General features: G+C 37.7%; 1 protein-coding gene across 1 annotated transcript in view; it reads left to right on the top strand.

Moving 5' to 3' along the window:
• CPNE8 (copine 8) overlaps positions 1-20,046 on the top strand; it is a 335,485-nt gene that overhangs the window by 187,935 nt on the left and 127,504 nt on the right. Inside the window, exon 6 of the mRNA XM_040343623.1 lies at positions 2,930-3,006. Within this exon, the coding sequence (XP_040199557.1) occupies positions 2,930-3,006 (77 nt within the window). The remainder of the gene's footprint in view (positions 1-2,929; positions 3,007-20,046) is intronic.

A 20,046-nucleotide genomic window follows, 5' to 3' on the forward strand; every position in this document is an offset into this window, starting at 1 on the left:
AATATCCAGTTGTAGCATTGAATTAGAGAAAAATCAAGTATGAAAACCCCTTTGGTTAGATAGAGTTAACCTTTCCCCGTCGTGTGACACCACAAAAGCTTCATCTCGGCGTTGTCTCCTCCAATCATTTCAGCCTTGGAATATTGCCAGTAGATAATTTTCTCTGTGTCTTTGACCTGTTTGATTATATTTAAAATAAAATAACAACCATGCTGTACCAGAAAAGGTTGTCTGGTGTAAGTAATCACGATTTATTTACTAAATGTGTTTCCCATTGTATGGATGTAATGTTTCAGTTGGTGCTGCACTAATGATTGGCTGTATAAATACAGATATTTTATTGGTGGAATTAATAATCTTAGATTATGAAATTAATATGGTCTTATGTAGACATGAATGGTACTGCCTTATTTTGTTCCGCCAGCATTACTCATATTGCTTCTAATTGTGATGTTTTTAGTTTTTTCTCTACTGGCAATATATTTTAAATACTATTTTAATGTGTCTAATAACTAAAATATTATACACACTATGGGGCAGATCCTCATACATTTGCATCGGCGCAGCGTATGTGAGATATGCTACGCCGCTGTAACTTACTTTGCAAATGCCGAACGAACTGCGCATGCCCCGTCCGTCAAAACTCCCAGGGTGCATTGCTCCAAATGACGTCGCAAGGACGTCATTGTTTTCGTTGTGAACATAATGGCGTCCAGCCCCATTCACGGACGTCTTGCGCAAACAACGTAAAATTTTCAAAATTATACGCGGGAACGACGGTCATACTTAACTGAGTACGCCACCAGATAGCAGCTTTATCTATACGCCAGAAAAAGCCGAATGGAAACAACGTAAAAGAATGCAATGGCCGCTCGTACGTTCGCGGATCGTCGGAAAAAGCTAATTTGCATACTCGACGCGGATTACGATGTGAACAGCAGCCGCCGGAAAATTGCATCTTAGATCCGACGGCGTACTAAGGCGTATGCCTGTCGGATCTAACACAGATGCCGTTGTATCTTGTTTGGTGGATACCAAAACAAAGATGCGACGCGCAAAATTTGAAATTACGCGGCGTATCAACAGATACGCCGGCGTAATTTCTTTGAGGATCTGCCCCTATAAGTGTATTGTTTATATTTTGTTATATTTGTTAAAGTGGTTGTAAACCCTGTACAACTACTTTTCCCTAAGCCTATAATAAGGCTTACCTGTAGGTACTGGAAATATCTCATAAACCTCTACGGTTTAGGAGATATTCGCCATATTTACCATCAGGGTTTACTTCCTCTTTAATGTATTTACAAATGACCTTGAGCCATTCATTGGCAACAATTATGGCAAATACAGTTAAATACATTTGTATGACCTTCATTTGTGTTTAAATACATCGAATACCACAGTTTACCAACCTAGAAACTCCTGGGAGCATACATTTTTTTATATATATTTATTGCAAGAAAATAGATTTTGCCTCTGGAAAATAAAAGCATGCCTTTAAAAGTAATCCACGCTGCTATTTCATCTTTTTTTTCAGTGCAAGTTCCTGTTTTAAGATATCATTCTTTGTTATACAGTTTCTAAAATACTATGAAAATAATAAATTGCGTGAGAATATGTTATCGAAACCCAAATTAGAGGTCAGAAATGTCAAGCATAATTCTTCTGTGTAACCTGTAATGGGCAGGATTAGGGTAGGCTTAGATGTAGGTCTACATACATCGAAAATATGCAGGATTTTGTCCAATTGACTTAAAACTCAGAATAATACCCAAACTGTTGCATAATATCCAAAACAGCTGGAACACTATGGGCAGATTTAGAAAGATACAGTAAGGCCTCATACACGCGATAGGTTAAACAGAGGACAACGGTCTGATGGACCGTTTTCATCGGTCAAAACCGATCGTGTGTGGGCCCCATAGGTTATTTAACCATCGGTTAAAAAAAGCCAACTTGCTTTAAATTCAACCGATGGATTCCTAACCGATGGAAAAAAAACGATCTATAGTAGGCACAACCATTGGTTAAAAATCCATGCATGCTCAGAATCAAGTCAACGCATGCTTGGAAGCATTGAACTTCGTTTTTTTTCAGCACGTCGTGTTTTACGTAACCGCGTTCTGACACGATCGGTTTTTTAACCGATGGTGTGCAGGCGCGACGGACCATCAGTCAGCTTCATCGGTCCGTTCTCATCGGATGGACTGATCGTGTGTACACGGCGTACAAAGACACCCACTCTTCTAAAGTAGTGTGTATAATACCTTTAAGGACAGGGGAAACTCTGAGGACTTTTGCTTGTGGTGCAATTGTTAGGGCAAATAGCAGGGTCGATGCTTGTTGCCCCTTTTGGCTAATATAGGGAGCAGATATGCAGCCATTTTTATATGGGTTTGGAATATCCAGACTTTTTTTCCAAATGTTTGGTTCATGGAATTAGAGATTTGAGTAAAAACAAGTTCAGTATGTGTGTATTACTACAAGGATCAGCACATACTGTATTTAAAAACGATTTTCTTTTAGTTATGCAGGCTACCAGAACCTTCCTTCTCTTAAATGGCATTAGTGAAAATGTACACATCATATTATGAAGTGTTACAAGTGGCTCTGATGATACATTGAATATGACCTGGAAAATGTAATGTAGTACCAACTTGAAGAAAATGCAGCTTAGTTGGCTATAACATACACTATTCCAATGCCCTACAAAGTAAACTCTGTAATTGTATCCAAGCAAATAAATTTAAATATCAATTTACCAAACAAGAACATACATAATTAAGTCATGTGACATACTCTTTCTGCAGAGTGATATTTTTTAGCCTAAACTATCCAAAGAATATTGGAATTTACTGAAATGGCCTAGGCGGTGTGTGAAGTGTAAATTGTGTACTCCACTGATGTTGATCTCCTTCATTTTCTCCAGGACTTTCTTGGTCAGATGTTTTGCACTTTGGGTGAAATAGTTGGATCTCAAGGAAGTCATCTCGAGAAAGCTGTAACGTATGTATTAAATAAGATTTTTTTTTTACCTAAAGTTTTTTTTGGGGGGGGGGGGATTAGGCTTTTGGCTATTGATTTTTATTCAAATGCATGATTGTGTTTTTTTTAATTAAGGTTATGGTTTATCTTAAAATAAATATCTTTGCGGCGGTGGAAAAGCAAATGCAGTTTTCATTTTTTTGTTTAAGATATTGAATTGTACCTGTAGGAGGTTCACAAAAGGCTTTAGGGGCAAATAATACTACATATCACTACAGTTATCCCTTTTGGAAAGTTGATATTCAGAAATGGCGTGCTTTTGGTGCCCAATCATCAAGCCCTGCATTAGGGGAATGTTCTTGTTTTTATGGTGCTTGGTAGAGGCAGATAGTAGCACCATTAAGAAGAACTAAATATCTTCATATGAAGTATAAGTTAAAGGCTTCACACCCAGCATAATATAATAAAACTAGGGCAAACGTGGAGCATCCCACCATTGAGCCAGATCTCTTCATTTTAATTTTAAAATCTTTGCATAGACCTAAATGCCTTTGCTAAAATCAGCTTCTCTGGTTTCTTGTCTGGTAATTTACTAAGAACAATTGCTGATTTTACAGTGCCTTGAAAAAGTATTTATACCCCTTGAAATTTTCCTAATTTTTGTCATTTTACAACCAAAAATGTAAATGTATTTTATTGGGATTTTATGTGATAGACCAACACAAAGTGTCCAATAATTGTGAAGTAAAAGGAAAATGATAAATGGTTTTCAAAATGTTTTACAAATATGTTAAAAATGTGGCGTGCATTTGTATTCTGCCATACTTTGTAGGACCACCTTTTGCTGCAATTACAGCTGCAAGTATTTTGGGGAGGTCTCTACCAGCTTTTCACATCTAGAGAGTGAAATTGTTTCCCATTCTTCTCTGCAAAATAGCTCAAGCTCTGTCAGATAGTATGGTGAGCATCTGTGAACAGATTGCAGATTGCCACAGATTTTACAATTGGATTTAGGTCTAGACTTTGACTGGGTCATTCTAAAACATGAATATGCTTTGATCTAAACCATTCCATTGTAGTTTTGGCTGTATGTTTAGGGTCTTAGTCCTGCAGGAAGGTGAACCACTGCCTCAGTCTCAATTTTTTTGAAGACTCTAATGCCACGTACACATGACCGTTTTTCATGATGAGAAAAATGGCATTTTTTAAACCAGTCAGTAAAACGGTCTTGTGTATGCTCCAGAGCATTTTTCTCGTCGAGAAAAATGGCCATTCAAAATTTAGAACATGCTCTATTTTTTCTCGCTGTTTTTCTCGTTGTGAAAAACGGTCATGTGTGCACTTTAACGATGGGGAAAAAACGTGCATGCTCAAAAGCAAGTTATGAGATGGAAAATTAGCATAATCAGCCCAAAGGGTGGCGCCATTCGAATGGAACTTCCCCTTTATAGTGCCATCATATGTGTTGTACGTCACCGCGCTATGCTCGAACATTTTTTATCACGATCGTGTGTATGCAATGCAGGCTTGAGAGGAATCACGTCGAGAAAAACTTCGTTTTTTTTTCATGACATGAAAAACGGTCGTGTGTACGCAGCATAAGGCTGAGTTCACAGTGGCATTAGGAACAGGCGTTTGATAGACATTAGACAGGCATTAAAAACGCCCCTCAAAGTTAGCGTTGCTTCAAAATGAAAGCCTCATGTCGAGTCCGGTGGTGTTCGAAGTCTTTTAACGCCTCCCATTTAAGGCTATGGTAATGCTCTGCAAACGCTCTGGCAGGCAGTTTTGGGAGCATTTTTAATGCTTGTAAAATGCCCGATTCTACAGCTCATTGTTGCCTGTCTGACACCCATACTAATACCATTACCATACAAATGCTATAGAAGCGTTTGTTGAGAAATGTAGTCAAGTGTGAACAAGCCCTAACAGGTTTACTTCTAAGATCATCCTTTATTTGGCTCCATCCATCTTCCCATCAACTCTGACCAGCTTTCGTGTTTCTGGTGAAGAAAAGCATCCCCACAGCATGATGCTGCCACCACCATGACTCACAGTGGGGATGGCGTGTTCAGAGTTATGTGTAGTGTTAGTTTTCCGACACACATAGCATTTTTCTTTTAAGCCAAAAAGTTAAATTTTGGTCTCATCTGACCACATGTTTGCCGTGTCCCTCACATGGCTTCTCACGAACTGCAAACAGGATTTCTTATGGCTTTCTTTCAACAATGACTTTCTTCTTGACACTCTTCCGTAAAGGCCAGATTTGTGCTGTGGATCTCTGCAGCTCCTCCAGAGTTACCACAGGCCTCTTGGCTGCTTCTCTGATTTAATGCTCTCCTTGCCCGGCCTGTCAGCTTATGTGGGCAGCCATGTCTTTGTAGGTCTGGAGTTGTGCCATACTCTTTCCATTTTCAGATGATGGATTCAGATGTTCAAAACTTGAATTTTTTTTTTCTAACCGAATTTTGCTTTAAACTTCTCCATAACTTTATCCTTAACCTGTCTGGTGTGTTCCTTGGCCTTCATGGTGCTGTTTGTTCACAAAGGTTCTCTAACAAACCTCTGAAAGAACAGCTGTATTTATACTGAGATTGCATTACACACAGGTGAACTCCATTTACTAATTAGGTGACTTCTGAAGGCAATTGGTTCAACTAGATTTTAGTTGGGGGTATAAGAGTAAAGGTGGCAGAATACAAATGCATGCCACACTTTTCAGATATTTGTAAAAAAAATGAAAACCCTTTATCATTTTCCTTACACTTCACAATTATATGCCACTTTGTGTTGGCCTATCACACAAAACCCCAATAAAATACATTTCCCTTTTTTGGTTGTAACATGACAAAATGTGGACATTTTCAAGGGGTATGAATACTTTTTTAAGGCACTGTATGTGTAATATAAAGGATAACAAGCTATAAGAACTTAGAAGCTTAATTTATCATAGTGAAGAGGCAATTCTGAAGGAAGCACACTTGTTTTGGAATTGGGAGGCTCTTTGGCTGTTATAATGTTTTGATTTACAGTACAGGTCATTGAATAAAGCTAATAGACCCGTTTTTGGGTAAGCATTTCTCTGGAGCATTCTGTGTTTGGAATGAAAACTAATGGTTTGGGCTTTGTAGGCACACGATACAATTTATATGAAAATACTAGAAAATTTATTGGTATGAAATATCATAAAATCAGTTATAAACATAAAATCAACATAGAAATTAAATGAATAGCTGGTTCTACAGAGGTTAACACAGTACTTATATAATCTTAGTATACAGAAGCTTAAATATAAAGCAGATTTAGAGATACAATCTTATATTGTGTAACCCGAGTAGTAATCCGGAGGATATGGAGGGCTTGCTCTACATGTTGCGCGCTTGGGAATAGCGCTTCCTCAGAAGCATAGATATTTCAGTGGTTAGGCCGCGTTGGAAGTAAACAACGTGCGGTTGTGTGTTATCCCCACAGTGGCTGTGTATTCAGAATTTAAACTGATCCAGCCTAGTGTAGGGGTAATATCATTAACACAAGGACAAAATAGCATAAGGTGGTAGGGCAGTCAATTGCTGGTAAGCAACTATACTGTAAAGGAGTATCCGGTCCAAGGGTATAACCAAACGGTAGTGTATATGCTTGATATGTAGGGCTGTACAGAAAAGGGCAGATGGGTAGATCTGCCAAAACTATTACCAGCCTACCCATCTGCCCTTTTCTGTACAGCCCTACATATCAAGCATATACACTAGGCTGGATCAGTTTAAATTCTGAATACACAGCCACTGTGGGGATAACACACGACCGCACGTTGTTTACCTCCAACGCGGCCTAACCACTGAAATATCTATGCTCCTGAGGAAGCACTATTCCCAAGCGCGCAACATGTAGAGCAAGCCCTCCATATCCTCCGGATTACTACTCGGGTTACACAATCTAAGATTGTATCTCTAAATCTGCTTTATATTTAAGCTTTTGTATACTAAGATTATATAAGTACTGTGTTAACCTCTGTAGAACCAGCTATTCATTTAATTTCTATGTTGATTTTATGTTTATAACTGATTTTATGATATTTCATACCAATACATTTTCTAGTATTTTCATATAAATTGTATCGTGTGCCTTCAAAGCCCAAACCATTAGTTTTCATTCCAATTCCTCTTATATCGGGGCGGTGGCACACTCTCAGATCGGTGCATCCGCAGTATCACCCTGCGACTAATGCACGTTAAAATAGGCCAATTTTCTCTCCAAAATTCTGTGTGTTTGGATCCTTAGTGGTTCCTCTGTTCACTTTCAGGGTGAAGAACTGTTTTAAAAATCCAATGACATCAATCCTGTTAGCAACCCTTTTTGACAGTTTAGTGTATCTGCCTTACTGTAACGTATCATGGAAATTAATCTGTGTGTGTTTAACCTGCTATTCCTGGCATCATCCCCAAACTCCATGTGTAGGAAACCTAATTAGGTCTTAAACAAATCTGCTGCTAGTTTCCATTAGAAGCACAGACTGTATTATGTTTTGCTATGAAGTATGCTGTCTAAAAGCAGTTTCTTCAGTAAATGCTTAAGCATTTGAAAGTACTTGTCACAAATGAAAGGGAGTATTGACGACAACCTGTTTTAGCTTTTCCATTGCATAATTTTTGTATACAGTGGAGTTTGTCCAAAGTACTGTAGTTTAAATGGGCCATTGTGCAACCACATGTAAATGTTTTCCTGATCTGGTAGCAATGGATAACTACACTTGACAAATCCCCTTTATTGAATAAACCCATTGTACATTAATAAACTATATATGAAATAAAGAAACCCTATACAAACTAAATTTAAATAAAAAAATAAATACAATTAAAGCACCCCTGTCCCTCCGTGTTCACAAGCAAATGTAGATAGATCCTACACCCATATGTTTAAATGGTGATTGCATCACATGTGTGAAGTATTGCCTCAAACATCAGAATGAGTGCAATAATTCTAGCACCAGAGCTCATGTTTAACTCTGAACTGGTAAGCTGTAAAGGTGTTTAAAGTGTTGCCTATGAAGATGTTTGAGTACTGTAGTGTGTCTCCATTTCATGGATGTGCCTAATTTTAAATCTTGACATGTATGGTATCATGTATGGTATCTGTCTATCTCTTTGCAATATCATCTTTTATATTTTACCCAAAAAATTGGGTATTGTATTGTGTTTATGTGCACGGAAATGCATTTAAGTGTATTTGTTTGTGAAAATTTGCATTTGATAAAGGGCTGCACAATCGTGTGTCATAGAAAATTGTAACAACCAAAATTCTATTTTCCAATGCCTCTGGATGACCCAAAATACATATATATTGATTACCGGCAACTTTTGTTTAAAAACAGTGTTAGTATATGGAACGTAATCTTTCCAATACCTTATCACTTTAATATTTTAACATCTAGTACAATTTTTCCTCCATATAACAACTTTAAAGATACTATCAAGTATTCTAAATGTTCTTTTTGCAATCTACACCAGTTAATTATGATGTATATACACTGTAATAATTGAGGTATCCAGATCATGTTTATCGGATTGGTTCTGAATTTATAGACAATAACATCATAAATTAAACTGTGCCCGGAATTGAACAATAAGTGGATTCAAATTTAATACAGTGTATATCTGAGGATTTATAGAAGATAATAATCCTAAATATTTAAAATAAAAATAAATGTGGAAGTTTATCAGCAGAAAGCAATACAGACTTATCCCAAATTATTTATAATCCTGACAATTGACCAAAGTTAGAAATGATAGTTATCACATTGTATCGCCCAAAAACAAACTTGTGACTTGTTTGGTGACGATTGATAATGTTATGTATTTCAGAAATCACTTGGTTTGTTAACATTTAGCTATTAGGCCCTGTACGCACGATCAGTCCAAACTGATGAAAACGGACTGAAGTTCAGTTTCATCGGTTCACCGATGAAGCTGACTGATGGTCTGATGTGCCTACACACCATCAGTTCAAAAACCGATGGAGCACAATGCGGTGATGTAAAACACAACAACGTGCTGAGAAAAATGAAGTTCAATGCTTCCAAGCATGCGTCGACTTGATTCTGAGCATGCCCGGGTTTGGAACCGATGCTTTTGCGTACTAACCATCGGTTTTGACCGATCGGTTACCAGTCCATCAGTTCAATTTTAAACCAAGTTCTACATTTCTGGACCGAAGGATAACAGACTGATGGGGCCCACACACAGTCGGTTTGGTCCGATGAAACTGAACTTCAGTCCGTTTTCATCAGTTTGGACTGATCATGTTTACAGGGCCTAAGTTGGCTGGTAATACACTGAGCTCAAAAGATGCATGTCTTATTTTAGAAAGTGTTTCCTATGCTCTTTTTAGCTAAGTAATCTATATCCCCAGAGCAAAAACTGTCAGTGTTATCTTTTCTGAATAGTTACTTAGTAGTTCATTGTGTGCTTTTAGAGGCATATACATTGCTATATTACAACCTTATGAATGAATCTGTGGTATCATTTCAGATGCACCAACTGATAATTATATCCATAAAGTAGTATCTGTTAGAGAGAAGCACACCATTTTTTTCTCTAGGGTGTATTATGCACCCTAATGCCACGTACACACGATCAGGCTTTTGCCTAGCTAAACCTCATCAGAATTCCAACGGAATTCCATCGGAGAAAAATAGAACATGTTCTATATCTAAAATGGAAAATTTCTGATGAAAAAACTCAGATGGGGCTACACACGATTGGAATATCTGATGGAAAAGGTCCGACTGACTTTTTCCATCGTGTGTAGCCCCATCTGAGTTTTTTCGATCCAATCGTGTGTACACGGCATTACTCTTGCATTAACTTGAGTTAGTAAGGAAGAGAGACTAGGAGATTGCCACCCTGAGCATGATGTCTATCCATTTCAGACATTATACGTTTTTTAAAGTTTCCTACTACAGTAAGAGACTTATTATGCTTATCTGGATAAATATTAGAAAGTTTCATCACTTCAGTAGAATTTGGTGTGGGAATCTAAATATTACCATTTATAAACTCTGTGCAAAGCAATGAATCATGTATAAATACGTATTTACCTTTTGAATTTAATCCTTTTCTGAATACAATTGAATAAAAGTGAAGAAAACAAGCAATGTCTACCCTGAGTATAATTAAACCTATGTAGATACCTCTTTGTATCTGACAAGCAAAAAAAAAGGAAAAATATAAATAAACGCTAACATAGACAACAACTGAATTAGTGATTTAGTCCCTCTAACGGAGTATATATTATATATACTCTACACATATTGTCCTCCCAATTCCTTTCCAAAAAAATAAAAAAAAATAAACCAATGGGGTTGATTTACAAAAAATGCAAATAGATTGGGCACTTTGCAAGGGCAGTTGTACTCATTCTCCCCAGAGCTCAGTGAATGTGGTGATGTTTCACTTTGTAAAAAATACCGAGCCAGCTGCAAGGAAAATAAAAAAGCAAACAACATTTTTGCTTGCACATGATTGGATGATGGGAATCAGCAGAGTTTCAGCACATTTACTGAACTCTGGGGAAAAGACTTCAACTACACTTGCAATGTGCACATTCTATTTGCCTTTAGTAAATCAACCCCAATGTCTTCTAGTAACATCAGGTGCAATATTATTTAAGCCAACAATTTCATAAAAATGTCTCAATCTTATCAATCAATGAAGTTGCATCAGCTGGTATATAAAAATAGGGAGTTTCTCCTGTAGCAATAGTCCCTAGCCAAGCAGAGTAAAACAACATATGATACTTTTAGCTTTTGCAAATGCTATTTAATTCACATTTTTGCACTCCTGCAGAAAATGTGAAGATTGACAGCTTGGATTATATATATATATATATATATATATATATATATATATATATATATATATATATATATATATATATATATATAAATTATCTAGCTTTGGACTCCCAGACTTAGATGAGGGAGAAGCCCCCTCCCCCTTTTTTTTCCCATCTTCCCCATCCCCTCACAATATTCCTTCATTCTATGCTTTCCTCCTTCCCTTTAAATTTTAAAATATGGACCAGAACAGGGAAGACTTCACCTTATTTCATTATATACCCTATAGGATTTTTTGGCACGGAATTAGTCTACAATACTTTGCTCTGTGTCCTGTGATATATTCAAGTTTCTCTGTTATACAGAATGACTTTGTCATAGGACCTGTGATTGATTGTTCACCTGGTCCTCTTATGGTCTAAATAAATAGTAAACATTATAAAAAAAATTGTGATAGCTTTACACCTTTATGTGTAATAAGCTCGGGCAGAGTGTTCACTGCTGAATGGTATAGCCATCCTGATAATTAATTATTCTGACCATGATTGATCTTGACATTCCCCAAGATAAAGGGGGGGGGGGGCAGGTCGGAATTACACATTTATTTCCTAAACATAGAGAGAAGCCAGTTATGCAAATATGTGCTGCCTCCTTCACATGCCCCTGAACAGCCTAGCTGCCACCTCCTTCCCCTCCTCATTTTTAGTTTTCCTGCTGTTTGGTATCTGTGCAATGCCCTGTAGGAAATCTTACTATTATATGCGCCTTTTCACTTCGCTTGTTTTACATCTCAGCTAGTAATTAAACACATTCCCTTAGATGAGAAGGAAAAGAAAGATACAAAACTGGACTATTCTGGTGCAAGTAGTGCTCCTGTTCTAGGCTGTTATAGTACTTGTAGTGCTCAGTTGTAGAGTACTAGGCTGTGCCAATACCAGTAGTGCTCATTTGCAAGGTATTAGGCTTAACTGGTAACACTAGTACTCCTTACAGGTTACTGGGTTCTGCCATTACCAATAATTCTTCTGTACATGTTACTGGGATGTGCTGGTACTAGTACTGTGCTTCTGTGTAGGGTACTGGGGAGGGTTGGTACCAGTCGTGTTTTTTTTACAGGATGGATGGCACTGATAACATAAGTTTCTATACAGTGTTTAACCCAGCACAAGATGCTCAAAGCACCTTGGGAGTCAGGAGCTAAATAGTACATAATAAACATGACCCTTCGAAAACGTATAATAGACAAAAGTCCTTGGTATTCTGGGCATTAGAGATGCGGCAAACACCCCCCAGTTTGGTTTTCAGCAGAACTCCTGAACAAGGGAAAAGTTCTGACCCGAACGGCGAACCCCGTTAAAGTCTATGGGAGCCGAAAAATAAAAATCAAAAGTGCCCATTTTAAAGGCTTACAGTATATGCAAGTAATTGGCCATAAAAGAAGTCTAGGGGTCTGTGTACTGCTCTGGGGGACATGTATTAATGCAAGATTTAAAAAAATAAGATAGTATTTAAATGAGCAGTAATTTAAATGATGCCTAATTTGCAACTATAAAAATGAAAAATCATTTTAAATATAGTGCCTGGGGGTTCCCTTTTTGGAATCTGGAATCTTTAAGGAGGGGGCCTCCAGATCCCGCCCCCCCACGTGAATGAGTATGAGGTACATAGTATCCCTTCCTATTCACCAAAAAAGTGTCAAAAAGTAATTAAAACACAGAGACAGTTGACGGCTGAACACCGAATGCCTCCTTCGACTTTTGACAGTTCTTATATGGGTGCCTCCTGGCGATGTCACCTGGTGCCACCGCCCCTTACGACCACAACATGCGCTAATCTGTGAAATCACAAGAGGGGGGCAGTACCACCAGGTGATGTCACCAGGTGGCCCTGCCCTATATGAGAACGGTCAAACGGCAAGTCAGCCATTCAGCGGTTTGCCTTCTCATTGGTTGGTTCCTTTTTTTTTTTTTCTGGTCTGGCGGTGCAGCGGTGTCGTGATTGATGATGGTTCTACATTGTTGTCAAAAACTGTCTCTGGGTTTTTATTACTTTTTGACACTTTTTGGGTGAATGGATAGGGGTATTATGTACCCCATACTCATTTACATGGGACTGAGATATGGGGGCCCCCTTTTTCTTTTTATATGCTGTCACCAGTCAGTGTCCCTGATCACCACCACATCTGTTGTATGATGACACTGTATTGCACTGTGACAGAATGTAAAAAATAAAACTTAAAAAAAACTCACAAAGACCAGACCCATTTTTCCTATGCCCTCATGTGTCCTTTGGATGGCCCAGTTTGTACAATACATTTTTCTTCTTGGATCCTTTAAAGTGCTCCTCCTGATTATTTCGAATGTTAGAAATATTTGATTCAACAACCATCATTAACAGTGTACAGAGAAGACTTCCAATATAATACAGTTTTTTTTGCACTTATAAAAAAGAAAGCGTTAATAGGAAATTTTGTGGCATTTATTGAATTTGCTATTTTTCACCACAGCTTAGCATAACAGATAAACAAGCCTTTTCAGATTGGAAAGCGAACAATTTTCTAAATGAGATATTGATTTTTTTTGCACGTCTTTGTCGGTTTCATGTTTCCTTATAGATGACCCTTGTTTAAAAGCTTAAATCTTGCCCAAAACTGACAACACCTGCATCATTTCTCCATGTTTTCTTGTTTTTGAAGAAAATATTTTAATTTGCAGTTTTGGCAGTTTCTAATTTACATGCATATATCTTGAAAAACATTTTAATGCTAACTTCTTTTATTAAATCATATCATAGCTAAATATATTATGCAGTTTTAATCTGAAAGAATACAGTGAAAACTAAATGGACATCTAAAAAGTGGCATAATTGGAGGAATCCCTAGTTAAATCAATGAAGGGTTCTTCATTGGTGAATCTTATCTTTTGACTTAATTTGCAGTTCTTGCAAGTATAAAAGAACAGAATATTTTCCTTGAATGAAAAAAAGAGAGGAATCTACTAATTAGAATATAATGATATATTATACATGATCTATTGCAGAAAATCTATTTAGTCAGGCAGTTAAAAGGGAATTTCCATTCTATTTTCTGTTGTGTTGTCTAGTCTACATTCGCACACTGTGTTTGATTGAAGGTCAACTACTAATATGTTATTGTGCTCCACACCATGGATGAATTCGGGAGGCATGGGCCTACTGCAATAGAGAAGATTTAGAAACGGATGAAGTCGTTTTATGATACCCTATTCGATTCTGAGCAGATTCAATCCCCTTTATTTTCTTATTCCAATATTACAGTATCTCTCAATTTGAATGGACATGCTTGCTCAGAAAATGATTCACATCATGTTATGCCTTGTACACATGATCGGAATTTCCGATGGAAAAAGTCAGACGGAATTTTTTCATCGGATATTCCGACCGTGTGTGTGCCCTATCTGAGTTTTTCCATCTGAAATTCCGACGGACTTAGAAAGAGAACATGTTCTCTTTTTTTCCGATGAAAATTTTTTCGGAAATTCCGTTCATCTATATGGAGCTCAGAATCAAGTCGACACATGCTCGGAAGCATTGAACTTAATTTTTCTCGGCTCGTCATAGTGTTTTTGTACGTCACCGCATTTTGGACAGTCGGACTTTGGTGTGACAGTGTGTATGCAAGACAGCTTGAACGGAATTCCGGCAGAAAAATCCATCTGAGTTTATCCCGATGGAAATTCCGATCGTGTGTATGGGGCATAAGGGCCCTTTCACACGGGGCGGACCAGTAATGATCCGCCTCCGTGTGTCCGTAAGCTCAGCGGGGATCGCTCCGTATATCCCCGCTGAGCCGGCGGCTGACAGGGCGGTCCCCGCACACTCTTTTCTCCGCTCTCCCCTATGGGGGGATCGGATGAACACAGACTGTGTGTCCGTGTTCATCCGTTCCGATCCGCAGACGGAAGAGAAAATAGTGTTTTCTTCCGTCCGCAAAATTTGATCTTTGCGGAGGCGGGTGATTACGGGTGTCAGCGGATGTTTATCCACTGACACCCGCAATCACATAGGGACCAATGTATGTCCCTTTTTCATCTGCAAACGGATGGATGAAAAAGCACGTCTGAAAGGGGCCTAAGTCTTGTAACTCAAATAGATATACTGTATATTATTACTTTTACATGCTCAGAAGCAATTTATTTGTCTGTGTTTTGCCCAGTGCAACGCAACAGGTTCCCCTAAATGCCACCTAATTTTACTTGTATAAATAAAGTAATAATGCGCAACCCACAAACATAAAAGTGCAGAAAAAAAAAAAAAAAAAAGTGTACATTTGAGAAACTGAACCAGCATAAAGTCTGTAGTTAAATTTCCTGTGTAGAAAAATATATATATATAAAAATAAAATAGTCCAAAAAAATATAAATATGAACTGTTGAAATCAAATGCAAAAAATCATATATAGTCCAAGAAACTTCCTAATTTCTGACACCAAACGATCAGCTTGCTTCTGTATGCTTCAGTATAGACAAAACTCTACATCCATATAATATGGGTGAAAACATTGGAAGGTGCAGATAAATAAGCCTCTTACCAGAGAGACGGTTTCATAGACATGTCATCCCCGACCTGGGAGCTGTGGTTCATGCAAGCCGACAGGATCTGGCGTTCTGAACTTCAGGTGCAGCAGTGCTTGTAAATCACTCCTCAGCGATGAGATGACCAACTCCTCAGCAGTGGACTGATTAACATGTGCAGCTCTCCCCGGGTGTTTTAGGAAACAATTAGCAAAAAAATAAAAAAAGAGAAGAGGGAGACTTCATAGTGTATTACTTAGTAGCAAAACACTTCTTTAATAAAAAAAGGTTTCTGAGTACAAACAACACAGTTTGATACGTGTGAAGCAACAGTTTACACAGAAACAAAAAAGCAGTATCTTTAAAATCAAAAAATAGCTCCGGTGACAACCAGAAAGCTAAAATATGGCAATGTCTTTTGAATAAATGTAGACTCCAACCTACGCTGCGTTTCGCTTTTGTAATAAGCATCAACTGGGAACGGAGATTGTCTCCGTTCCCAGTTGATGCTTATTACAAAAGCGAAATGCAGCGTAGGTTGGAGTCTACATTTATTCAAAAGACATTGCCATATTTTAGCTTTCTGGTTGTCACCGGAGCTATTTTTTGATTTTAAAGATACTGCTTTTTTGTTTCTGTGTAAACTGTTGCTTCACACGTATCAAACTGTGTTGTTTGTACTCAGAAACCTTTTTTTATTAAAGAAGTGTTTTGCTACTAAGTAATACACTATGAAGTCTCCCTCTTCTCTTTTTTTATTTTTTTGCTAATTGTTTCCTAAAACACCCGGGGAGAGCTGCACATGTTAATCAGTCCACTGCTGAGGAGTTGGTCATCTCATCGCTGAGGAGTGATTTACAAGCACTGCTGCACCTGAAGTTCAGAACGCCAGATCCTGTCGGCTTGCATGAACCACAGCTCCCAGGTCGGGGATGACATGTCTATGAAACCGTCTCTCTGGTAAGAGGCTTATTTATCTGCACCTTCCAATGTTTTCACCCATATTATATGGATGTAGAGTTTTGTCTATACTGAAGCATACAGAAGCAAGCTGATCGTTTGGTGTCAGAAATTAGGAAGTTTCTTGGACTATATATGATTTTTTGCATTTGATTTCAACAGTTCATATTTATATTTTTTTGGACTATTTTATTTTTATATATATATATTTTTCTACACAGGAAATTTAACTACAGACTTTATGCTGGTTCAGTTTCTCAAATGTACACTTTTTTTTCTGCACTTTTATGTTTGTGGGTTGCGCATTATTACTTTATTTATACATCCTTAGCTTGCTGAATATTCCAGCGAATTTCACTATTGCAGCACCTAATTGAAAACTTTTTTTCACCTCAAACTTTCACTTATTATTTTTTCTATTGGAACCCTATGGTATCCCAACTAGAATCATAATTTTTTGTTTAACACTCACCCTTTTATTTGTCAACACGTTTCTTCATTTATTTTTTAATATCTGATACCATTAAGGTGAAGCGCAAATCTACCTTGCTTTACCTAATTTTACTTACCTTTCCTTGAAGAGAAGAATCCCAATGTAAGTTCCAAGTAACTCTGTTTAAAGATAGCATGGAGCTAAGGATTTCCTTTCCCTATTTTTATCATTTGTGATAGAACAAAGCTCTGATAATTGGTTTTCTCAGCCACCAAACATTGCATAGTGGATATAAGAGGAAAGAGTTGCATGCACCGTCTACTCTGAATTATTGGGTATTTTTCTTCCCTCTAAACAGCCAGAGTGTAGGGTTAGATTAGTATATGCGGTTTTATATGGAATACCATAATAATTAGGTGTTGTGCGTCTTTTTGGTTGTTGTTTTAGAGAGATTTATCTTGCAGATAAACAGGGAGCAAGTGCAGTTAGGTAAAAATATGGCTTTAAGAGCCCATTCACACAGGGGCAACACAACTTCTAGCACGACTTGGGAGGCAACTTGGACACGACTTGAGTATGAATCATCAGGCAACTTACAAGGCAACCTCAAGTCGCCTCCAGGACAGGAGGCTTTCCAGTGGCCAATCAAACAACAATCAGCTCTGTGGGAGGGAGGGGGGAGTGAGGGGTTTGCCTGAGAAATGTATGTTATCTTCCTGTATTGTTGCTTCAGTTAAGACAGTGATCTGACTTCTGAGGCAACTTCCATTGAAATCAATGGGTACAAGTTGCCTAGAAGTCGGATTGAAGTAGTACAGGAACCTTTTCTGAAGTCAGAGCGACTTCAGTATTGTACATTAAGACGGCTCCCATTCACTTCAATTCAATTTCTCGACCGCGTGACTTGGGGCGACTTGAAGTCGGATCCCAGGTCGCCCCAGTGTAAATCGGCTCTAATGGTACTGAGGAGGACATATTTGTGTTTCATTGGGTTATTGTCAGTCTATACATTTGCCTTCCATGTAGCTTTATAATTGATAAACAAGCTGAACATGTTAATCCAAACAGAAAATGATTTACTTTAATTAAATTATATAGAGCCATTCACATTAAGTACCTACTTGATCATGGCAATGTCAAAGGAAAAGGTACATAAGCCGCACATTTTGAAGCAGACCCATGTGCATGAAGTGAGATGAATGGCAGCCTTAGTGCTGGGTATTTTTCTTCCCTCTAAACAGCCAAACAGAGTGTAGGGTTAGATACTAGTATATGTGGTTTTATATGGAATACCATAATAATTAGGTGTTGTGCTTCTTTTTTGTTGTTGTTTTAGAGAGATGTATCTTGCAGATAAACAGGGAGCCAGTGCAGTTAGGTAAAAATATGGTTTTAATGGTACTGAGGACATATTTGGGTTCCATTGGGTTATTGTCATTTCCATTCATTTTCTCGACCGCGCGACTTGGGGCGACTTGAAGTCGGATCCCAGGTCGCCCCAGTGTGAACCGGCTTTAATGGTACTAAGGACATATTTGTGTTCCATTGGGTTATTGTCTATACATTTGCCTTCCATGTAGCTTTATAAACAAGCTGAACATGTTAATCCTAACAGAAAATTATTTACTTAATTACATTTAATAGAGCCATTCACATCAAGTACCTACTTGGTCACAGCAATGTCAAAGGAAAAGGTACATAAGCTACACATTTTGAAGCAGACCCATGTGCATGAAGTGAGATGAATGGCAGCCTTAGCCTGCACCCCAGCCAGGCCATGCCTTTAATGCATTTCGCTCTGCCCTATGGGGACCTACTTGATCATGTTTACTATATACAGAATATGTTGCTGCCACTATAGTTCCCCAAACACCTAAAAATGCTTTTCTCCATATCTGTTTGAACTTTTAAAGGACAACAGAACACACTGTACAATGATAATTTATTGGTTATACATAATCTGTGCATCCCAGTACGGCAATAAGGAGGATAACAATATAACTTGGTGCTATAGCACTCCATTGTCAGACCCTAAAGGAGGAAGATAACTCTGGTAACTTGAATCATTTGAATAATTGTTTTCTTTTACATAGTTTCTGTAGAGGAAGCTGTGAAAGATCAGTATTGATAATTTTTGCAGTACCTTGGCTAAACAGTACTTAACAGTGTCCCTACTTCTGTAGAAATTGTATATTCCATTGTCATTTTACACTAATAAGAGTTCATTTTTAGGTTTTGCAGTTTTCTTGCACACAAAGAAAATATGTTTACTGGAAACGTCTCTTTTTTTGCAACAAAGCCAGTTTAAATGTAAGGAACAGCATAAGCACAATGCAGTGCCTGTAAAGATAAAATAATTGCAATAAACACTTTAGGAAGGTATATTTACTAGGTATATTTATTCCTTTGTAAAAGTAGTGTGATTGTGTATGTGACTCATTCTTTTCATCAAAACATTTAGTGGAATAGAAGTACATTCTATGGTAGTCCATCTTTCAAGAAAATCAGTTCCAGGTCACTGCTTAGTGCTGTATCTGTCATTTACCATTTTTCCATAGAAATGCACTTTTTTTTCCATGTTGTCTACATTTTCAAATGACAAGTGCTGACTCAAAATAGATCTCACTGCAGTCAACAGCCACTACTGTCATTTTTTTACCGGTACCAGTTAAGATAGTGTGAATAACAAAAATATGAAACTATATTTACATCTTTCAACACTGATGCCAAATTACACTGTATTATATGTCACCATTTCGCATCTGTGATACTGTTTTAATGCTTGAAAAAATATAGTTTTGCATTTTAAAGATTTTATAGGAGTTTAATTAGCTTTCAATCTGAGATTGCAAGTCTCTAAATATTAGAGTTACTAAATGCTGCATGAGTGAGCTTACGGTACTTAATTGCCAAATGGAAAGTTTCGATTTCTAAAGCAGAACCCCAGGAAAAATAGATTTAGTAAAAGTTTAAAAGGCTAAAATAAAAACCTCATTGGTGTAACCTCAGTGCCGCCTAGAGAGAGAAGATTTAGTTTATATAGAGATCGAGAATATAAACACATCCTGTCTAATAAAATGGCAGAATGTGCAATATAATAGTATTTGGTGCCCAGCATTGTAAAGAATAAGATTGAGTATACACCGTTGTTAAGTCTCAAAAATGGCACTGAAATTGGGGCTATAAATGAAGAGATGGCATCATTCAATCAGCTTCCCTCTTATGATTAAGTCACGTGTCCTGGTGACAAAAGACATAGGGGTGGAGGCTTGGATGATGTCAGCACA

The sequence above is a fragment of the Rana temporaria genome, chromosome 3 (assembly GCF_905171775.1).
Source record: "Rana temporaria chromosome 3, aRanTem1.1, whole genome shotgun sequence".
Taxonomy (NCBI): Eukaryota; Metazoa; Chordata; class Amphibia; order Anura; family Ranidae; genus Rana; species Rana temporaria.